This window comes from Linepithema humile, chromosome 7 (genome assembly GCF_040581485.1).
Source record: "Linepithema humile isolate Giens D197 chromosome 7, Lhum_UNIL_v1.0, whole genome shotgun sequence".
Classification (NCBI taxonomy): domain Eukaryota; kingdom Metazoa; phylum Arthropoda; class Insecta; order Hymenoptera; family Formicidae; genus Linepithema; species Linepithema humile.
In genome coordinates, this window is record NC_090134.1 from 5,241,781 (window position 1) to 5,263,306 (window position 21,526).

The 21,526-nt window shown below is 37.3% G+C and overlaps 1 protein-coding gene across 16 annotated transcripts in view; it reads left to right on the top strand.

The window, feature by feature from the left end:
• Positions 1-21,526, top strand: part of Dscam1 (Down syndrome cell adhesion molecule 1) — a 71,111-nt gene that overhangs the window by 3,153 nt on the left and 46,432 nt on the right. For 5 of the 16 annotated variants that reach the window (XM_067358949.1, XM_067358952.1, XM_067358951.1 and 2 more), the window contains exons 3-7: positions 445-568; positions 4,293-4,474; positions 4,899-5,037; positions 10,496-10,666; positions 16,682-16,831. In XM_067358949.1, the coding sequence (XP_067215050.1) occupies positions 481-568; positions 4,293-4,474; positions 4,899-5,037; positions 10,496-10,666; positions 16,682-16,831 (730 nt within the window). In that variant the 5' untranslated portion in view covers positions 445-480. Of the gene's footprint in view, positions 1-444; positions 569-4,292; positions 4,475-4,898; positions 5,038-6,312; positions 6,475-8,816; positions 8,979-10,495; positions 10,667-11,269; positions 11,435-16,681; positions 16,832-18,144; positions 18,697-21,526 lie in introns of those variants that run through there. The other 11 variants (XM_067358956.1, XM_067358958.1, XM_067358957.1 and 8 more) reach the window with 4 other exon arrangements.

Consider the following 21,526-nt stretch of genomic DNA (forward strand, 5'->3'; position numbering starts at 1 on the left):
AGTAGATTTTTTTCTTTCGGTATTATTTTATAATTAATAATGAATAGTTCTATACAGATCTCTTTATATCTCAAATAAATACAATTTTAATTCTGCCATATAGAGAGAAATTATTCTATTATAATATTTCTGTGTACGTGAATTTATTTAATAATTTTATGCATTTTGGAAGTAGTAGAAGTTAGTATTCGAGAGTTCTTTAATGCATGCTAAACTGCCACACGCAGCTGCGTCTCGAATCGTTAACAACCAATCGACCTTGAACTAAGCGAGAGTCCTTTCGCGTTCATCTGCCAAATTTACGAGCGATCAACTTAACAGTTAAATATAGCGAATTTTTTAGAAAACATTTCTATGATAACTATTGAAATATCATCGAGGCAGATCATCGGCGATTGTCTTAATCAATATATCGTTCAATTAGTGTATTTTATGTGAAATCAGGTGAAAATCAGTGCGCTTAGAGGAGTTGAGATAAGGATGTGGCGAGAACCACCAGGCGGGGGGTGTAAGACATCCACCCATGTCATCGCTATGCTCCTGTTAGCTGTCCTGGCATTGACAACCGGTGAGTCAACTTCATACAAAAAAGATCTCATTCACACCGCGTTTGTTAGCGTGACTCGTCAACAATTACGAGAAAGCATTGATGGATGCCAGTCATGCGATTTGTGTATACGGAAAAGTGTTTGTAGATGAGACATGCCACGACTTTTATGTGTTAAGGGTATTGCAACAAGATGCAAATGCAATCAATATGAGATACATTTTTAAAACAATAATATTTTGATACAAATATATTATAGGTGACATATAATTGGAGATATTATACTCAGAATATGATTTAAAAGTGAAATGACAAATTGAGAGTAATCAAAATTTGCTTCAGAATAATTCAAAGTTTCGTTGAGCATTAAAAATGCGCAGTTTTTAAAAATAAACTGCACACATTGAATATTGCAATAATCTTTGATATATTTTCTAGAATTAGAATTTTTTATGTTTTTTTTTTTAGAATTATTCATAATTCCTCAAGCGTAAGTTACTTAATTAGCATACATTTGAATAGATCACGCAATATCTTGTAAAGCTTGCGTCTTAGCGTATCAAACTGTAATGTTTGTCAGCTGACGTGACAGTTTGTGGTACGTGCTTTGAGTGTATAATCCTGGACATTAGATATTCTTTGCTTATCACTAACAATCGTTTTTAAATTTTGTAGATTATATTTTTTTATACAATAAGAAAGCAATAAAAGATTGTCATTTTGCTTTTCAAAAATATAATTATTGTAATTTAGAGTTACCGCGATTTTTAAACATTCAATCTACGATTTTTGATCTTGCTCTTTATGATAACCACTATAACGGTCTGCGCTGCTGCTTTTTTGGGAGTGATCTTGTATCCGCGTATTTTGAACGTAACAGGCGGTTAGTTGAGACCGTGAAAGGTCCTGAGTGTAGGTACCAACGAATCATGAAGCGCAGCTGCCGGAGAGGAGACTATGATGAAGGAGGTGAGGAGATAAGAGGGAAAGGAACAGCTGCTGTTCCCAGAATGCAGGCTCACATCATGCTTCGGAGAGAATTGCAGTCGGTCGTGGATGCTTGCAACCAGGTGAATCCGCTTGTATGCGGAACTTGCGTGTTGCATCAAAGAAACTTTACCTACATACGAAGTGTAGGTGGCATAAAAAAATTTGAATATTTTTTCGAAGCATTTTTTCAATCTTTGAGACAAAAATATTTCCAAAAATCTAAAGATTTTATCAATTTAATCACCATAAACGCAGTGCAGTTCGTAATAGTTCAATTTTGATCAAAAATTAAAAAAAATAAAATATATATAAAATAATTTTTTATTTATTAAATGCAAGTTGATACAATAAATGCTAAAAATGTGGGAAACAAATATTTTCATTTTAATTGTTGTTTATTGAACGATAGTGAAAGAAAATTGGTTATATTGTTTGCTAGTTTCAAGAAGCGATGTTTGAAGAAGCATTCGGTATTTCGGTATCTAACAGGAAGTCTCAAAAATAGACGACATTAAATCAAAGAAGCTCGAAGAGATTCGAAGCTTAAGAATTTCCTCAGACATATTCAGCCTACGCAAGAATTCTATGATATATACACCTTCGCAATCAATGATGCATGCTATTAACGAAGACACTTTCAATAATTCTAATTTTAGAGACGCCAACGATTGATTGATTTTAGGATATATTAAAAAAAGAATTAAAAATTAATACTATTTTTCATTTGATTGAAAATAATTGAACACTAAAACAAATAATCGATACACGATAATCTACATGACATCGATAATCTACACGATACCTTGCGATATAATTATTAGTTCTAACAAAATTAAAATATATGTTTGGATCTAGATATACATATATTTAAAGTAAAACTTAATATAATCGAAAGAGTGCTTCAATCGATTCGTATCGCCGTTCTTCGACTTAATGATTTCGAAAGATTTCCCATTATTATGCACATGGCAATGTGTCTTATGTTCCGGTACATACATTCACGAATGAGGATGAACACACATGCGAGTCACAGTGCTGGAAATATATTCGATGCAACGTGTCCGGACGTCGAAGCTATCTCTATATATAGATTACAGAGCGGTTGTCGACCGGGAAGAATCTCGTCTTTCATCGGGGAGGTGTGAGAGTTTAATTTCGGAAAAAAATTTTACGAGGCATACAATTGATATAAGCTCGTACAACACGCTCCATCTCGTCACGTAGCTATGACAATACTCCGAGCCATTATATTACCGTGCACGTGCCACAAAACACATAAATAACGCAACCCTTAGACATATATGTATGTGTAATCATCCTTGAAGCTTGCATGCACTCAGTTAATCATTATAGCACCCATGTATTAATTTAATCCTTTTATCCTTTTTGCTGCTTGACGCCATTATAATTTTTAAGCGTCGACAGCTGAACACTGCGAAATTTAAAGAGAGAGAAAAAAAGAGAGAGATTGTTTGTCAAAAATATATAGAATAGAATTTTCGCGGGTAATTTTTAATTTTGCCCGAGAAAAGTTTGTGCTACAATTATTGGAATGAGAATGAAATGGATTGCAAGAAAAGTGTAAAACAAAGATAAACGAAATGCAAACTGAAATTCGAGTAATAGCGTCCACAAAAATTCGGAACACCTGTCCTTTATACCTGCATGCGTACTCTGCTGTTCGCTTCAACGGCGCACGCTTCGCCAACCGGTTCTTCGTGACTTGATTTTATACTACGCCAGCTTTATTTGTTCTCGCTGCGCTACAGCCGTCGTCGTGGGTGAATCAGTAGGTGGTTACGTGCGAAGAAAGTGGCACGGTAGACTCCTATGTAAATTTTAGACTCTCTTTGCAGCGATTTGTGTTAATAAGCATTTGCGTCGTCCTTTAGCTATAAAGCTTTATTTATTTTGACAGATAAACGAAAATGCTTAATATTTTCTTACCTCACAAAATTATAAAGTATAATTATGCACCGCTATTTTTGTGTATTTATACCACATTACAAATAATCGTACAGTTTTCCTGGGAAGCATAACGTAATATTTAACATGCTTAACATAGTACTTAATATTTTTGTTCTTGTTTTTTATGAAATATAGAATGTTTGATTTGCATTTGCAATTAATTTGCAATCAATGGGCGATTTATTATTGAGGAAAATAATTTTCTTGCTATCTATCAATAATACCGGTAGAACGAAGAACGCGACTCTCCCCGACGGAAAAGGAATCACGCATTGTCTCCCTTATGGTCACGTGACGCTGATCGCATATTATTCAATAACAGACTCGACAACCTGTTGTTTGCTGCAATTGGCAACGCGCCAATTGAATGTGGGTGTCGCATATCCTGGTTGAAACGAATGATAAGCGAAACTCGAAGACACGAGACAAAAGGTCTCATCGCTCGTGGCACTTTAAATTAATTGACTTCGTGCTAATGTTCCCGTAAGCCGTTAAGTGTCCCTCACATTTCGTTCTCTATACAAAACATTTATTTTTCCTGATTAAAACTCTGCCGCTTTTGGATTAAAACTAATTATATCTATACAAGATAGATCGAAAGTCGTGGCATGTTATTTTGAAATCAATCGCAAATAAGTTATTATCTCGAAAGAGATATACATAAATACAGAAATCTTGTTAGAATTGATATTAAAATTCATAATGTTTCAGAATTGTATATGTTACTCTTAAAATAAGTTGCAATATACAAGCACTCATATGAGAAATCTTTGCATTTTGTTTGCAGTTGTTTTGGCTGAAGATGAATCTATGGGACCGGTGTTTGTCAAGGAACCTCCGAACCGAGTTGATTTCTCAAATGGAACTGGAGCTGTGGTTGAATGCCAGGCGAGAGGAAATCCTCAACCGGATATCATTTGGGTGCGAGCCGACGGAACCGCCGTAGGAGATGTTCCCGGACTGAGACAGGTGTTTAAACTTTAATATGATTTCTTTGTTTCACTCTTATTTACATATAATAGTATAACCAAAAACATCCACCCACGGTCGATTTTATTGAGCACTTTAAAGCTACATAATATACATTAATCTTTATTCATGTTCTCAATGCAACGAGCAAGCTTTTTACTGATTAAAAATAAATTCTTTCTTCCATGTGTGGGATGATAAATTATAATTTTAAATAGCCAACACATATAAATGTTCTAATATCATCAAATCAATTGCCTTTCCGTAATATCTGAATGGAATCGTTAAATACACCCATGTCTTCCTACATTCATTCACACAATCGTGAAGGACGCATTAACTCTTTCCAAGCCTGTGTAATTGCGTATGATTATTATGCGAATTTAGTTTAATTTCTACATACGGTTATTGCTCTCTGCCGCAGGTTCTGCCGAACGGAAATTTGGTGTTCCCTCCTTTCCGCGCCGAGGATTATCGTCAGGAAGTTCATGCTCAGGTCTACAGCTGTTTGGCACGTTCCCCTGCGGGTTCGGTTCACAGCCGTGATGTCAACGTGAGAGCTGGTAAGTGTCAATCTTTATTTTGTCCATTAAGCATTTATCGTTTAGCCATCTACAGTATTTTATAGAGGATGTCCCGGAAACACCTTTTTATTTTAATGAAATCTCTGACGAATCTGGGAATTAATCTCTGAAAACATTTTAACTTTCTATATATTTAATATTGTTGTAAAGTAAATGTGTTTGGTAAGAAATTAAACTTGCAATTAAAATTATGAAGAAATAAAGTCAATCTGAATTTATAAAATTGATTTTTTTTGGTAAAAAAAAATCGTTATTATATAAAATTAAGGTCGGTGATTCTGGGAATATTCTATGCAAAAAATAAAATAAAATTGCCTTTTTAATAATTCCATTCATTACTTTTTTTAAACTCTTAGAAACGAGTAAATATAAATAATGTAAAAAAACTCTTTTTATGAAATGTTATATTAAATTGAATATTGTTTTTACATAGATATACATATTTACTAAAAACTTTGTACAATTTTTTCATTAATTCAAATAATAATTAATAAGCATTTAAAGTCAAAGTCATAATTCAAATTGAATATAAGATGGCTAAACATATAAGGAAAATTTAAAGAATATTCTTTTCAGCCATTGCTAATCATAGCATATGCGTTCGTACGTTTCTTCCGATTTATTCTTATTTTGGAAGAATTTTATTTCGGTAATAGACATCGGTGTCAATCGAACAATGTAATATCCGATTGGAGAACTACATCGTTGCTTCTTTAAATAGTTTGCAATCTCTGCCGCCGCCGTTTATGCGAACGTATATCCAATTCGCTTTCCAGTCTCAATTTGCTCGCAAGTTATCAGGAAATTACTCTTTACGCGATCGTAATCTTATTTCTACGTGATGTCATCATATTTCTTGTGAGATTGAAAATATACGCTTCTGAATCATGCAGTGACGTCATTAGACCTAACGTTACATCGCTTTATAAAGCGCAATATAATTTCCGATATTCTTATTTCATCAATTAAATACAATTTAATTCATGTAAATTTTTTTTGTTAAAATTATCTTTGAGAGAAATATGTAACAATAATTATTAACTAAAATTATATTTGCAATTATGATATTCGATATAATTATAAGTATGATAATTTTCGAATATTTTTATGTTGATTACGGATTTAGTTTTAAAAAAATATCTGCGAACTATTTTTATTTCAAAAACTTGAGAGATGATTCTTGAAGCTATTGAGACTGAAGCGAAACGAAACTCAATACACTGCGAACGCTACTTTATGTGTACAAAATTATAGTGGTGGCGCAGTATTATGACACCGACGTCAATAAGGAATATGCGATCCGTGGGAACAGTGCCATTTTGAAGTGTGTCGTTCCTTCTTTCGTCGCCGATTTTGTCAAAGTTCTGTCCTGGCACACAGATCAGGGAGAAGAATTCGTGCCCAGCGATGATTTTGGTATTACTTATGTTAGAGCATTGAATCAATGAACTAAAATCGATCGATCTCCTTACTTCTTTGCGAGCAGAAAATTTCGTCGTTGCATCTTTGCGATCCTTGTCATATTGAGCTTGAATCGTGATTATTGCTCATTATAATTTTATAATTGTTCAAAAGATCTGCAGTCTTATAATAATATACAATAATATAAAATAATAATATAAAAGTTAATTTTAACATTAACATTGTCATTACATACATAAAAGTGCTTTCGAAAAATCGTGTAAAAGTACAAAAGAAATATAATTAAATTTTTTCGTACTTTTTAATCTCATCAAAATTTGATCGATAAAATTTTTAAATTTATTCACCCCTTTACAGAGATAATTAAAAGAAATAATGTCATTATTGCTCCCTCATAAGTTCCAATTCAGACCGACACATATGCATCGTGTCGGTCAGCTGAATAACCAACACCATCCGTGCGACTCGGCCGCTTCTCGTATATTGATCTCAATTGCCACGGTGGCGAAATGCAAATCCATTTGGAGCGGTGCAACGCGAAAGTATATGGGTCGCTCACTTTCAACTTCCACGGCCAACATGTATATACATTTATATACGTGTGCGTCGTTACTCGTCTCGTTAAACGTTATTCCCAGCTCAATATATCTAGCGTGTTAGCGGAAACGATCGGATATTTGACTGATATGTGCTATCTTGCTTTCCAGTTAAACCATCCGGTTGTACAGCATTCATTTCTGGCACGCCGCTTGTATTTTAAATGTGTCAGTTTATTTAATAATATTTCCCTTTAGTCTGATTTCTTTTTTCTATTCGGGAAATTAATATTAATTAATCACCATGATAATTGAGGTAATAATAGATGCATTTTTGTGATGTTTTGAATTAATTTTTCGCAACGCGTCACGTATAATTTCGTTAATTATTCAATATCTTATAAAGCTGTGAAACATTTTAACGCGTCAATTATCAGGCAATTGTTTTTTTTTCGTGATCACAATTAAATATAATTTAACATAATTTTATTGAAGTGAGAAACATTCTTCAAAATTTATCTGAAGCGTTGTATTGATTTTTTCAATCAGCCAGACGTACATATGCGTATATACACGCACATATCGGGGTTGAACGTAAATCGATCGTCTGCTATCGTGACACCTGCTCGTCGGCTATTGCAACATAAGATGGAACAACGCGAATTATTCTGCTCGCAGAGAAGTGGCGAAATATATCGCCTAAAGCTGCCGTCAACGTCGTCGTTTTTATTCGGTTTAATGTCGTGGTTTTATTCGGTTTAAATAAAAAAAATCGTGTATTCAAACGAATCGTTCATCAATATGTATTCTCGCATTGCAAAATTGCATTTCGACCGAGCAATTTCAAACAATGAATCATAAGGCAAAAATGAGTGAAAATATTTTGATAAATGTATTTCCAGTCACTGGAAATTAAAGTGGCACAAGTGGGCGCCGTTACGCTGAAAACAAAGAGCTTGCACGTATTCGTTTATTGCAGTGGTGCATCAATATTATCAATCCGAAGTCAACAACGAGTACGTAATACGCGGTAACGCTGCCATTCTTAAATGCAGCATACCGAGCTTCGTCGCGGAATTTGTTCAGGTCGTTGGCTGGCAAGACGATCAGGGAAACTCTTTCGATCCAGACCAGGACAACGGTACAAATCTAAACTGTTAGGAAATTTAGGAAGTCGGAACGCGCGTGGGCAGCGAATTATGAGTCAACGTCGTTAATGTCGTATTCTGCGCGATGTTTCTTTCACATATCGTGTATTTTACGGATTTTTGTTGAGAGATAAATCTAAACAATTTAAAAATTTTTTTTTGAAACATTTAAATTCGTGTCGCTGTATTTAAATGGCTAGAACGTTTACGCGTGTTAGGATGTTTAATGCAGTATTTCAGACTATATAACTGCTGTAATTTCTTAGATAATCCGAATCGCGAGGTCTCTACTTATTATCTGAGAACCAGTTTACGTAATTATATACTGGAGAATAGGATGAAATTGTATAATGTTAGCTATTAGGCTGCAACTGGTTGCAATCTCTTTGATCGCCTGATTTTCTCCAAAGAAATACATTTTATGTCTTTAAAATGATTAAATCAACGTGCATGACAAGGCGCTGTTTTACGAGCCTACAATGGCTTGCACGTCATAATAATTGAAGAATGTTGCGGAAGAATGTTTTGAATCGAGAAAAGTGATTCTTCTCGATTAAACACGCAGCAACGTAACACGATGTTATAAAGCATACGATGCGCGATATAAATAGTTGTACAATACGCCATTATAATACATCATTATCTTCCATAGTCGTGACTCAGTATTACGAGGCGGAAGTTGTATCGGAATACGTGATACGTGGAAATGCGGCTATTCTGAAATGCACTATACCGAGCTTCGTCGCCGAATTTGTTTCGGTTGAATCGTGGGTGGGGAGCGACGGCTCGACTTTCAAGCCATCTACTGATTATGGTATAACATGTACACGTGTTTCTGTACATTCAGTGTGCTCTTTTATTACTCCTCCCAGAGATAACTTGCTCTTAAAAAGGGTGATATGCTGGAAAAAACGTTTTATATTTTTTTTCTTATATTTTGCTTTTTTTAATTTTTTTAATTTTAGACAATGATTCACTTTTATTAATTTTATAAAGTAAAGGATATTATTCTATTATTATTTTTGCTAAAAATAATATGAACAAAGTATAAAATTGTACAATTTTGTAAGAATTTTATAGACAAAGCAGAAATAGTATTTGGAGATTTTTGCAGTGTTATTGGCTATAGTATATACATCTTCAATAAAAAATTATTTCTTTTCAAGATAGCTCTTTTTATGGTATTCATAATATTTAAGGTCTTCTTTTATGTCGAGACTTCACGAAAGACGCACGTTTTCATGAAAGACGCGCAATCTCAACCAAACTTATGAAGATAACCGTTTTATGTATTTGGAAAGAAGATATATACCGCATATACATATACGAAATTTTAGGTATTTGCTCTTTGTATAAGTCAAGTGAGATCGTTTGTGTGCACCTCGATTGATTCAAATTGTGCAAACGTAGCGCAATTTGCACGGTGACCATGATGAACACGTCGGCCGATAAGTACACACGATGAGAACGTAGGGCGAGGAAATTCTCTTTCCGGTCATATCACCCTGTCTCCCTGCTGCTCAGACACCCTGTCCCCTCGTCCAACTTTGTCAAAGTTCAAAGTGGCACGTGGTAACGATTCGTTTCCGCCGGCCGCGCGATCTGGTCTGACGGCGGCTGAACGGCGGCGGCAGTACATACATTTGTGAGGGTTAATGAACCATCCGGTGGATCTCACGCCGCGAATTACGACAGGCCTAAGAAAATAAGCCGATACCCATATCCATGCCGAGCGTGGAACATTTCAGGGAGCTTGGCTGAAGCCGAGCAGAGAAGTTCTGGAATAAAATTCGCTGTTTCGTTGTGGCGTAATGTCAGAGTTTAGTACGCATATTTTGCAATTCTTTGTAAAAAAATACGAAAGGTAGAAAATAACATTTTGTTGAAGTTGTTTAATTTTAGATTACCGCGTTTTATTCAAGTTCTTATTTTGAACACAATATAAAAAGGTACACATTTATAAAAGGTAAACGGAAGTATTTATAAGATATCAAAGTATGGAGCATTGCAAACAGCGTCTTCTGTGGTTTTTCTAAAAATGTTTGCTTTTAATTTATTCATACGTCGTGATATCCTTAAACACATTGAATCTTCTCGCGGCACTCGTTTATAAGCGAGCGACGAAATTACATCTTCTTCCTTTATGAATCATTCGCGGAAGGCACAAATATCTTTTCCACCCTCAAATAATATGATAAATTAAGAACAGTGGATATTCTTTGTTCTGCATACATGCACGATACGGGCTATTTTTAAACAACATGAGATATGAGATATTCTTTAGTCTTTTGATTGAACATTCATTTATTTTAATCTGTGCCTCCCATATAGTCGTCACTCAACCTTACAATCCGGAGATCTTGACCGAATACGTTATAAGAGGAAACAGTGCGATCTTAAAATGCAGCATCCCCAGTTATATCGCAGAATTTGTTACTGTCGAGGCGTGGATTCGCGAAGATGGAGAGGTCTACCTTCAGGAGGATCCTGCGCTCGGGCAGGGTACTATAGATATCCTTGGCCGTTTTCAATTATTTTAGACACTTCACTGAAAATTTGTATCCGGATTAGGATGTCGTGTATTAGTTTCTTTATAAATTAGTTCTTCGTAGTATTCACTTTAGCAAAAAAAGATGACGGAAGTAAATAGTTCAAGGATTTGGTGCTTTAATACATAATTTAACTCTTAAAAAGAATGAAAAAAGTTAATTTGAAAGTTAAGAAAATTTACATTAAATTTTCTAGATTTTTGAAAAAGTTAGTTCTATATAGAGATTGTTGTATTAAATTTGTCAACTTTGTCTTTGCAATCTAATCCTATGCAAATTTGCTGTGGAAAGCATACGTCGCTTGTGTCTACTAACGTTGCTAACCGAAATATAACATATCCACTTCTTCTCTCACAATCCTTTTATGAGATTTTGCAGGATACATTTTATTATCCGCCGATCCGTTCGGTCTAATTCGTTTTCACCGTTTTATTTTGTATAAAGTGATATAAATTAATTTACCAACTAGGAGCGTAATCAAGTTATCTAACTCGTAAGAAACGGCAGCAGTTTATTTTTCATCATACGAGAGTTAACACGTTGCCCGCACCGGCAGTCGTTTCGCAGTTTTATGTCACCGAGGCCGAGAACGAGTACGTGATCCGGGCTAACAGCGCGATCATGAAATGCAAAATACCGAGTTTCGTGTCTGAGTTTGTCTACGTGGATCAGTGGGTGGCCGACGACGGGACGATTTACACGCCCGGAGAGGAGGAGTACGGTATGACGCCGGTCGATGCCCACGTAGTATACGTTGTTGTCCGCGAGACAGCTTCTGTATTCACTTCTTTCCCCGCATTCTCATTTCCCTCCCTCAAACGAATTCTCGCACTTTCTTCTTGTTCGCCGCTTTCCGACAACTGTCGGCTGCAACCCGCGGTTGAACTTTTACTTTCGGATTTCCTCCAGTCTGATATAATCATGTAAACGAGAAAGAATTGTGCGCTGATAAACGTCTATATGAATTGTTAGGAGATAAATGTCTGAGAAGTCGATCTTTTAAAAACGAGTCTAAAAGCGTTGACAGTCTTAGCGGTGGAAAACACGATATACTTTTAATCGTCTCTTAGTTCGAGTAGCGCAGACAAATGCAGCATGACAACAGTTGTACATTATAATTTCTTCTGGGGAATCGCGCGTTGCAGTGGTCCAGCAATTCTACGAGACGAGGGTCATCGATGAGTTCGTCTTACGCGGAAATACGGCAACCCTGAAGTGCCTCGTGCCGAGCTTTGTGGCGGATTTTGTAGATGTGATTGAATGGGTGGCTGACGATGGTTCCATGTATAACACGAATAGCCAGCAAGAGAAGGGTACTTACAATTAGCGTTGTGTCGGTTGCACGAAATCCTCAAACGAAATAATTAAACGATTATTTTAATTTTCCTACACAATTTCGTTTTGTGTAAATATAAATTAGTTCTTGTAGCAATTTTACTTGCAAATTAGCTCTTTTCCAGAGGAATCTTTTCTCTGCAACACATTTTTCTATGTCCTTGAAGCTTTTCAAGATTTTATTTTTGACGGAGCATTTTGCAAATTAAATTTGCACGACCTGCTCGTCCCAGATGGGCAGAGACGGCTCATTCGTGCATATGCGATGCACATGGTTGCGTTGTTCGGCAGGACGCGCATCCTCAGAAAGAAGGGTGGGGGTCGATGGAGTGGAACGCGGGGTTTTGCCTGAAAAGTTTGTCCTTTCCGATTCGGCGATCGGCAAAGGTGGATAGAAGCAGAGCACGCGGCTGACAGTGGCCTCGTTTGACGTGATCCCCAGATTAGATTAAGTCGAATTAATCGGGCCGAGAAGCGAATTAACGCTCGCGCGACCAAGCTTGATCCACTTTCGGTGAAGAGAGAAGATTGTTAAAGGGTTATTTCTGTGACTAAATCGAATTTACTTTACGGCTGCGGCAATTGACGCCTGCGAAGGCATTGCAATATTAATTAATCAGACAAATGGCGGGAACTAATGTATTAAATTTCATTGTTGTAATGATGTTTTTGCGTGAACATATCTCATTTCATTAGTATTTCGCATTTTATGGAATGACGCTATAGTTCAAAACTAGAAGCATATATGAAAACCAGCATTATTTAATCTTTCAAAAATTAAATTTGCAAGATGAGAAAAGAAATTGAGGAGTTATAATTTTTCAGGCTTGATTGTGATTGTTTTAACGAGAGAGGGAGAGAGAGAAATATTATTTCAATTATTATTACAAAACATGATTTATTAGATGGTTTTTCATACCGATTTTTTTTTGACGCGCGACTCGAGCGATTATTCACGGATAAATCGATGTTAAATTAGATGACGAAAGCGCGAGTTTGCTCACTAGTGTAATTTACAATTAAATTAAGTCGGATTAATCGGATCGATGTCCATGTGCATCGGAATTTGTGCTGCGTTCGATAGAAGCACGACTGGAAACTGGCTGCAGCAGTCAGTTTGCCGACGTCCAGGTTCATTGAAATTTTAATCAGCGCGATCAAAGCGCACCGGCGCGCCGACACTCGCAGCTAGGACAAACGCCAAGCTTTTGTTTTTTCCCGCTTCATTGCAGTGGTCGCCCAGTACTTTGAGGTTCAGGTTTACGATCAGTTCGCGATACGCGGCAACGCGGCCATTTTCAAGTGTCAAGTTCCCTCGTTCGTGGCCGACCACGTGGACGTGGTGGGATGGATCGATTCCAACGGCGGCAGTTACGTCGCCGACGGACAATCATACGGTAGTCAAAAGTGATAGGATGCACGCTACACCGTATTCGACCTTGCAAACTGAAAGGACACAGGTCCTGTTTAGAAGAGGCGCGGACCACAATACACGAGAACTGGCTCGATTATCGAGTTATTCGATATCTCGCATGTACTTTCTACATTTTCACCTTGCTACACATCATGTTCAAGCGTGCAAAACGTGTAAAAAGTGCACGCAATGCGAATAGATATCATTTGCGCGCATATCATTGCAATGCACACCTGTGCGCTACTTGTTTATTGAATGTATGTAACGAATCGTAATGTTGAATATTGATCGTGCCTATTTCAAGACCGGTCGAGCGACCAGTTCTCTTTGACGAATACAGGAACGTATTCTTTAGCCGCCGTGACAGTAAAGTTTATTTTAATATAGAGACATGACGATGACGTGAATAGAATCTCTGATTATGATACGCGCTCGTCTCGTTGAGTAGAATTTATCGAGACTTTGAAAAACCTAGTGATGAGATCATGTAAGAGAATAGTGTCTGGATCGTTTCGTCGAACATCTATTTTTAACGTAAAACAGAAAAAAGTTTACAAGATAATATAACAGTAAAATATCTTTGCGATTAATTCAAGCAAGTCAGTTTTAAATAACATATTACTGAAACTTTATTTCTTGGCATAAATTGGCGTAGAGTAATATGAAATGTTTTATCTCCGGCACTGTGCACTGCACAGTCTATGCCATAGACATTCAAATTAGACTCGTTAAAGCATGTACTTTGTCTATCAAGTTATACTTTCCGGCTTTAATTTTTAATATACTGTAATATATACTCCTTTAATCAGTTTTTCCTACGCAGCTTATGAATTTATTATACCGGAAAATTAGGTAATAAACTGGAACAGGAATTAAGTTTTCCGAAACAAGATATACTTGGCATAAAATTTACGTAAACTAATATGATAAAAAAAAATTACAAATATCACAAAAATACACGTACGAATATTCAATCATTAATTAATCATTCATTAATTCCATAAATTTTTAATAATTGTTATAAAAAATTTTTGTAACTGCATTTAAATTCATTTCTCATTTCCATTTACAATCGTGATAAATCGACGAACGATCGGCACGTTCTGCTAGGTGGGAGATGTGCGTCTTATGGTAAAGCCGGAAACCGGTGTCTGGTTGCAGTTGTCGGGCAGCGGTATGCAGTGAACGTGATGGACGAACATGTCCTTCGGGGGAACGCTGCAATTATCAAGTGTCACATACCGAGCTTCGTCGCCGAATTCGTCGAGGTTGACTCTTGGATCGAAGATGAGACCACTGATATATATCCTAGCGCCGATTACGGTACACGATGCGCAGTATTTCATATCACCTCCATTCTGCTCGAATGCCTCGTGAACCTTTCATTTTTAGGACTCTCATGATCCTCGAAATCAGCGCATTTCGCGCAATATTATCCCATGAAACATGATAAAAATTATGTTCTGCTTCTCTGAATCTGTTATTTATTATTTCATTATCGAAGTTATATGCTTATAATATTTCTGCAGCATATTTCTAATTTACGGACAGATTTTTGTGATAAATTAAGGTCGATTTTTTCTTACATTTCTTTTTTCTTCTTTCTTGCATATCTTGTATTTTACTAAGAAAGAAAAGAAATTTTTTTTTTTTTATTTTGTTGAAGCGTTCCGAGTGTTCGGTAAATGCAGGATTACGGTGCTCGGTAAGCTATTAGTGTACCGCAATGTGGTTCAAGGATTCTCTCATGAGTCGTCCGATCAACGTCCGGTAATGATACTCCGTATGGCGATTGCTTTCGTGTCCGTGCAAAAATTACCTCAGCTCGACCGTGACAAATAAAAGCGCATTGGCTTCTGTCACGAGATCCGTTTGTAAATTAATGTAATTACGATGGCTTTATGCAAAAATTTAGCATATGGAAGACACATAGGGAAAAAGAGAATGGCGAGGAAAGAGAATGAAGTTTTTCACCGACTCGAGTTCAGTTGCGAGATGCCAAGAATACAAATCCAGGTCGCTTAAATCGTTCTATCGGCCTCCGCTCTATCGACCAAGCACCAATCGAACCACGATGTTGTATCACGACACGCGTGCAAAATGCAAGATATACGTTTTTCTTTGTAATCGGATGTCCCTCGTACCGTGCAATGTGAGATTTTATGTGGGATAATATATGGAAATTTTTGTACGACGTTGACTGCCGCTGCTCGCGCTGTTCCAGACCTCTTTCCTCTTTTCCACCGACTTTTCTCCGGTCGCTCGATCGGCCTATCCGTCTCTTCTCACCTGTGTCCTTTTCTATGTGTGACGGTAGCTAAATGATTATGGTTTCCGCTTGTGTGTGATCGCATGCAACTAGTTCGCCTATCCAGGAACTCTTGTTTGCCGATGAGACTCGGCCGCAAAAGCGATCCGATTCATTAGAGGCGCTGAAATTGCAATTTCAATCACATGGAGAATAACTTTAACGGGTTAACAAGCAATTGTTATATTTTGTTTGTTGAAGTAAAAATAATTTATATTATATTGTACATAGAGATTTAATTTAATTCATTGAAAATTTTGATAAATGAAATAATGAGAATATCTTTATTTACCATGTCTATGGTATTATATAATAAATGTTATAAATGTTATATTCCTTCTACATTTGTTGCAATAAAAACAGATTTCCTGGATGCTCCAACAAGCAATGGGAATGTTGCGCGTCATGTGTTTTCACTTCCAAAAAGATGAAAACGTGATTCTGCATAATAGCTTTCCTATGCGTCTGCGCGACAACGTGCGCGCGAGATTCTCATGCTTCCCATTGTTTGGCGAACGTGCTTTGATTTCGTAAAGAATTCGCCGAACATTGAGACGGAAGATTGACAAAGGGTCCGTGATAATTCAGAGTTCGACGAATTTGTACACGGAAGATGTCGCATGTATATTAATCAAACAGCATTATGCTCGAAGTCTGGCAATTTTACATTGCTGTCGTTCGAGGTATCGTGCGATTGTGTCGGGATAATCGATTTCTCCTTCGCACTAATAACACATATGTGCTAATAATTAATCATTTAATCAGTTAAATAACTGGTAATGATATCACGTGATTTGGATCGCGTGAATCAAGTCAAACAAGTAATAATGAATTGATCGATTATCCTGACAAATTATATGAATGAGACCAAATGTGCAATCACTAATCTGTGTAACTCTGGGTGGATTCAGATGGAAAATACTTGGTACTACCATCTGGAGAACTGCACATCAGAGACGTCGGACCCGAAGATGGATACAAGACTTACCAATGTCGCACGAAGCACAGACTCACAGGTGAAACTAGGTTATCCGCTACGAAGGGACGTCTCGTCATTACTGGTGAGTCAAAACGCAAAAGTGTTTCGTTTCTCTTTCATATGGAAATTACGATTCTGATTTAGCACTGTTCTTTTTAGAAACGTATCTCGATCATCCTTCGATGTAAGCGGAGGGGTATAGCTTCATTAATCAACGTCTGTTTTTCAAACGAAATCAGAATCGTATTTCTAGTTTCGGACCCGGATACATCATAATAATTTACATTTTCAATTTTGCGGATCAATATTTTAGTCAACATCATTAATCGCAGTATTTATTTTACATAACCAAAATTATGAAAAGTAAATAATTAGCAAATTACATTGCGCGATAATTCATTTAAGTGATCAATTTTAACGTTAATGTGAATTCAACGTCGTAACAAATTTCATACTAAATATTAGTTTATATGTCTTGTTATTTAGTAAATTTGGAAACATCAATTTTTGAATGCTTTCGTCATAATCCATTACTTTGCGAGGTATCTGGGTTCGGAACTATCACCCGAGAGATAATTAATTTTTCATAATAGAAGAATCTAGCGCAAGACTGACATTCAAAGCAATTGCTATTTAAACTCTGCTAATTTGTATTTGTACAAGAAAATTTCTTGTTGTTTGAAAATCAATTATCTCTCCGGGTAGATTATCACGTTCGATGAACGTGTAGTTGTTTATGCCAACGAGCTTGATCGACTCTCTTAATTTTTGTCAAAAAGATCAATTATTGAGAAAAGCTACTTGATATTTTTACATTAGCCCCTTCGAACCTTTTATTTTAGATGATATGCATGTTTAATATTTAACGCGATCAAGCTCGCGGGTAAGCCTGAATGCTGGGACAGGGTACCCCTGCGGGCACGCGCCACCGCCCGCCCAAAACTCGACTCTTGGCATGATCGGTTTCGAGAGAACAATTGTCCAAAGAGAGATAAATGAAAGAAAGAAAGAAATGATTTGTGCGAAATTCTTTCGACGCTTCGCGGCGCCTTCCGCGATCTCCGGGCTCTGTCCTTCGCTCTCGCGTGGTAAGTTTATGGAACATGTTTTTTCAGCCGAGAATTTCATCGTGTGGATATTGCGCACGTTCAGTAGACGTGGCACTCAACGTGGCAGCTGAGCTCCGTTCTGTGCTATAAATTAGGCGAAATCAATCGAGTCTTTGTTTGTCTCTATAGTATCAGTGATATTCGTGCCGTTAAGTGCGACAGTGGCCACACATTTCTTATTTTAAGAACTCTGAAAGATTTCTGCATGTTCTGTCTTGCTATTTTTTTTATAAAAATTTAAAATTTTACATTATATCGGAATAATTGCGTATGAAAATAGCATATGTAAGGCTTTTATTTTTTACAATATTCATAATCATGATTCATGATATCACTATTTCGCTCAACGGCTTGCTTTACGTGCAGTTCAGGTGGTTCAAAGTCATACGAGTTTAATTCACTCCAACGAATTATTATTCATGGCGTTACGTTCGCGGCACGTTGAGTGCAAAATCACTTTCGGTACTGATAGCCGTCGAGTACTATACTGATCGGCAGGATGACGCCGATGAGCGAATCGCTTTGTTCGTCACGATAAGCGACGCAATAGCGCGAAGGCAAAGTTGTCGAGTCACGCTGGGTAGAACACGATGCGCGATGCAACAATCTAGGGACTAACTAGAGCAAGATGCAATGTAGCCGTAATAACGATGATTGGCGGTACGAATAGGGGGCTTGGCAAGTACACGGCTCTACTGGCTTTTCGTTATGCAGAACCCGTGGGGAGTGTACGACCAAAGTTTCCTACGATGGACAACCTAAACGGACTTTCCGTGAGCTTGGAAGGCAATATGCCGCTTCTGTGTCCTGCCCAAGGATTTCCTGTACCGTCTCATAGGTACGATATCCTTAATCGGAGCGTAAAATAGCTTATGATATTGGAAACTCTATTAAACTCTATTAAGAAATATAGGGCAGCTCACGTCAGCACAGCTTAACGACGATAACGATGGATTAGATACTCTTTTTTTTCATTTGCTAGGATTGTAATTCAGAAAATCGTGGAGAATAAAATTATATAATAACAAGTAGCGAAGATAGCAAATCAGAGTTACAGGTGCGTATTTGTAAATACCTGATAACTAGAAAATTATTAATACTGTTATTCAGGACTGGTTCTTGTAAGCAAACGTGACTCCATTTATCAGATAATTCTAAAATTTATAGTTGCGGTATAAGCATTACTATCGTGTATCTCTGCAAATTATGCTGCAAGGTATCGTGTGTCTAGTACAGGGGTTCCCCGTTCCTTCTCACCGATCTATTTGAAAAGAAGTCATCGACCTTCTCTCTCGATACTCAAATTCGCGTTTGCAATCACAACACCGTGAATGATTCGTTATTTATTTTTTCGCAAAGTTAATTTGTATGAAAACTACAAGCAAGTTCGAGGGACGCAAAGACAAAAACGACGTACTTTTTAGAGCCGGTAGGCAGCGTGCGCCCAAAGATCCCGTCGACGGACGATGTGCGCGGCTCCCGGATGCTTGTCGGAGGCTCTCAGGCCTTGATGTGCCCGGGACAGGGGTTTCCCGTTCCCCTGTACAGGTAGAGACCACAGCGTCGTAGTCGCGAGCGAACGCGAGTCCCTCGGGACGACCGTTCGCCATAGGCGTGCAAACCCCGCAATTATAAACGATATGATCAGAGCCGGTCGGCAGCGCGAGGCCCAAGTTCCCGACGATTGATGACTCCAGGAGTTTTCGTACGATCAAGGACGGCTCGGTCACGTTGATGTGCCCTGCTCAGGGATTCCCTGTCCCTCTGTACAAGTAAGTCGCGCCGCGCGAAAGTTGCTACTTTTTGTTTTCTTTTTCTCTTCTTCCCATTACTCATCGCAGAACCCGTGGGAAGCGTTCGTCCCAAGTTCCCCAGTATCAGCATCACTAACGGTCTCATCACGTCCACAAATGGAACTTTGCCGCTTCTGTGCCCCGCTCAGGGCTTCCCGGTCCCGTCATATAGGTATTATATCGTCGAGTACCTTGGTATCACTCGAGACTTACAGCGTACTCTCATGTTAGTTTGCCATTAAGAGATTGCGATTAGATATTCCGTACGGTGAAGCTGCTGGTAATTAGTGATGGTATGCCTGACATCGCGCCGGTTCTCGTTTTACGTTACATCGCTCCCTAATTAGCAATATGACCTCAATTTGATATTAATCGATCAAGAGCGATATAACTGCATTAATAATTTTATATTATTTATTACTCTATTTTTTCTGTGTATTTTTTATCTTTCGTATATGTTTTTATGTATAAAAATAATTATAATTTTATAATATTTTAAATTACAAAATTATTATAAAGAAAGTTTTTCTATGTTGCATTTTTTAGGATTAAACTTAAAGCGAGAACCGCCTGCATTCGTAGTTCTGCGCGGAAAGTTTATGCGGCGCCGAAAGACAAGATCGCATTATTTTTGACGAAAGATATAAATTCAGTACGAGCTTCAGGGGTTCCCCGTCTTGTAGGTAAACAGTATTGCTAGCGATAATACATGCAGAGTTCAATAATGTTTAGAACCAGTCGGCAGCGCGAAACCGAAATTTCCGACGATAGACGACATCAGAGGATTTCGCATGATCAAAGGTGGATCCGTGACTTTGTTGTGCCCCGCTCAAGGGTTCCCTGTCCCGTTTCACAAGTAAGTCGAAACTCGCGGTGACGCTTCGTGGGCTTTTCAACGTCGTTTTCTCTTATAATTGTCTTCTTCTCTGGGCTGCGACCGACAGAGCCCGTAGCGAGCGCACGTCCAAAACTTTCGAGTATCGTCAACTTGATTGGACTTGTGACGAAGAGCAATGGGAGCTTGCCACTTTTCTGTCCCGCGCAAGGATTCCCGCTTCCGTCTTATAGGTAGGGCAAATCGTATCATTGAAGTATCGATTTTAGTAAGATTATATAAGATCACAATCTTCCGCAACGCTTTTACGAATTTTCAGAATATTAATTGCACTTTTATAACGAAACGCTAAAAGATTTTAGAAATCTAGATATTTCGTGTGGCAACATCCAGCGTAAAATATTATACGACACAAAAATATATAGCATCTAGGTAAATAATAGATTTCATGCTGTGGTTATCTCCTTTTGAGCACTTCAACCATTCAGAAGGTCCCTGTCCCCTGGCATATATAAGTGGATTATTGTGATGTCACCATCGTTTCTGACACGTTTCCTTTCACGTTCGGCCTTTTTGTAGAACCCGTAGGGAGCGTACGCCCAAAGTTTCCAACAATGGATAATTCACGCGGATTTGTCTCGAGCCAAGCTGATACTTTGATTTTACTCTGCCCTGCTCAAGGGTTTCCTGTTCCTTCGCATAGGTGGGACAAGGTTATATATCGCAATATATAGAGCACATAAATGTTAATTTAGATTATAGGGATAAAAGACGAAAATTCTAATGAGAGGCAGAAAAAAAGCACGAGCAACAACATGTTTAATTAAATTTAATTTTCTTTGAAAGCGTAATTATTTTTTATTTTATTTTTACAGTTAATAAGCTTGTCTTTAATTATAAAATAAAATTGTAATTATCTTGCTTAAAAAATATTTTTACAATTTTATAATTTTAATAATTTATTTTAAAATAATTAGAACATTGTGTGCCCTGTCTCAGCAATCGCTTTTATGACAATTAAAAAAAATTATATCATTAGT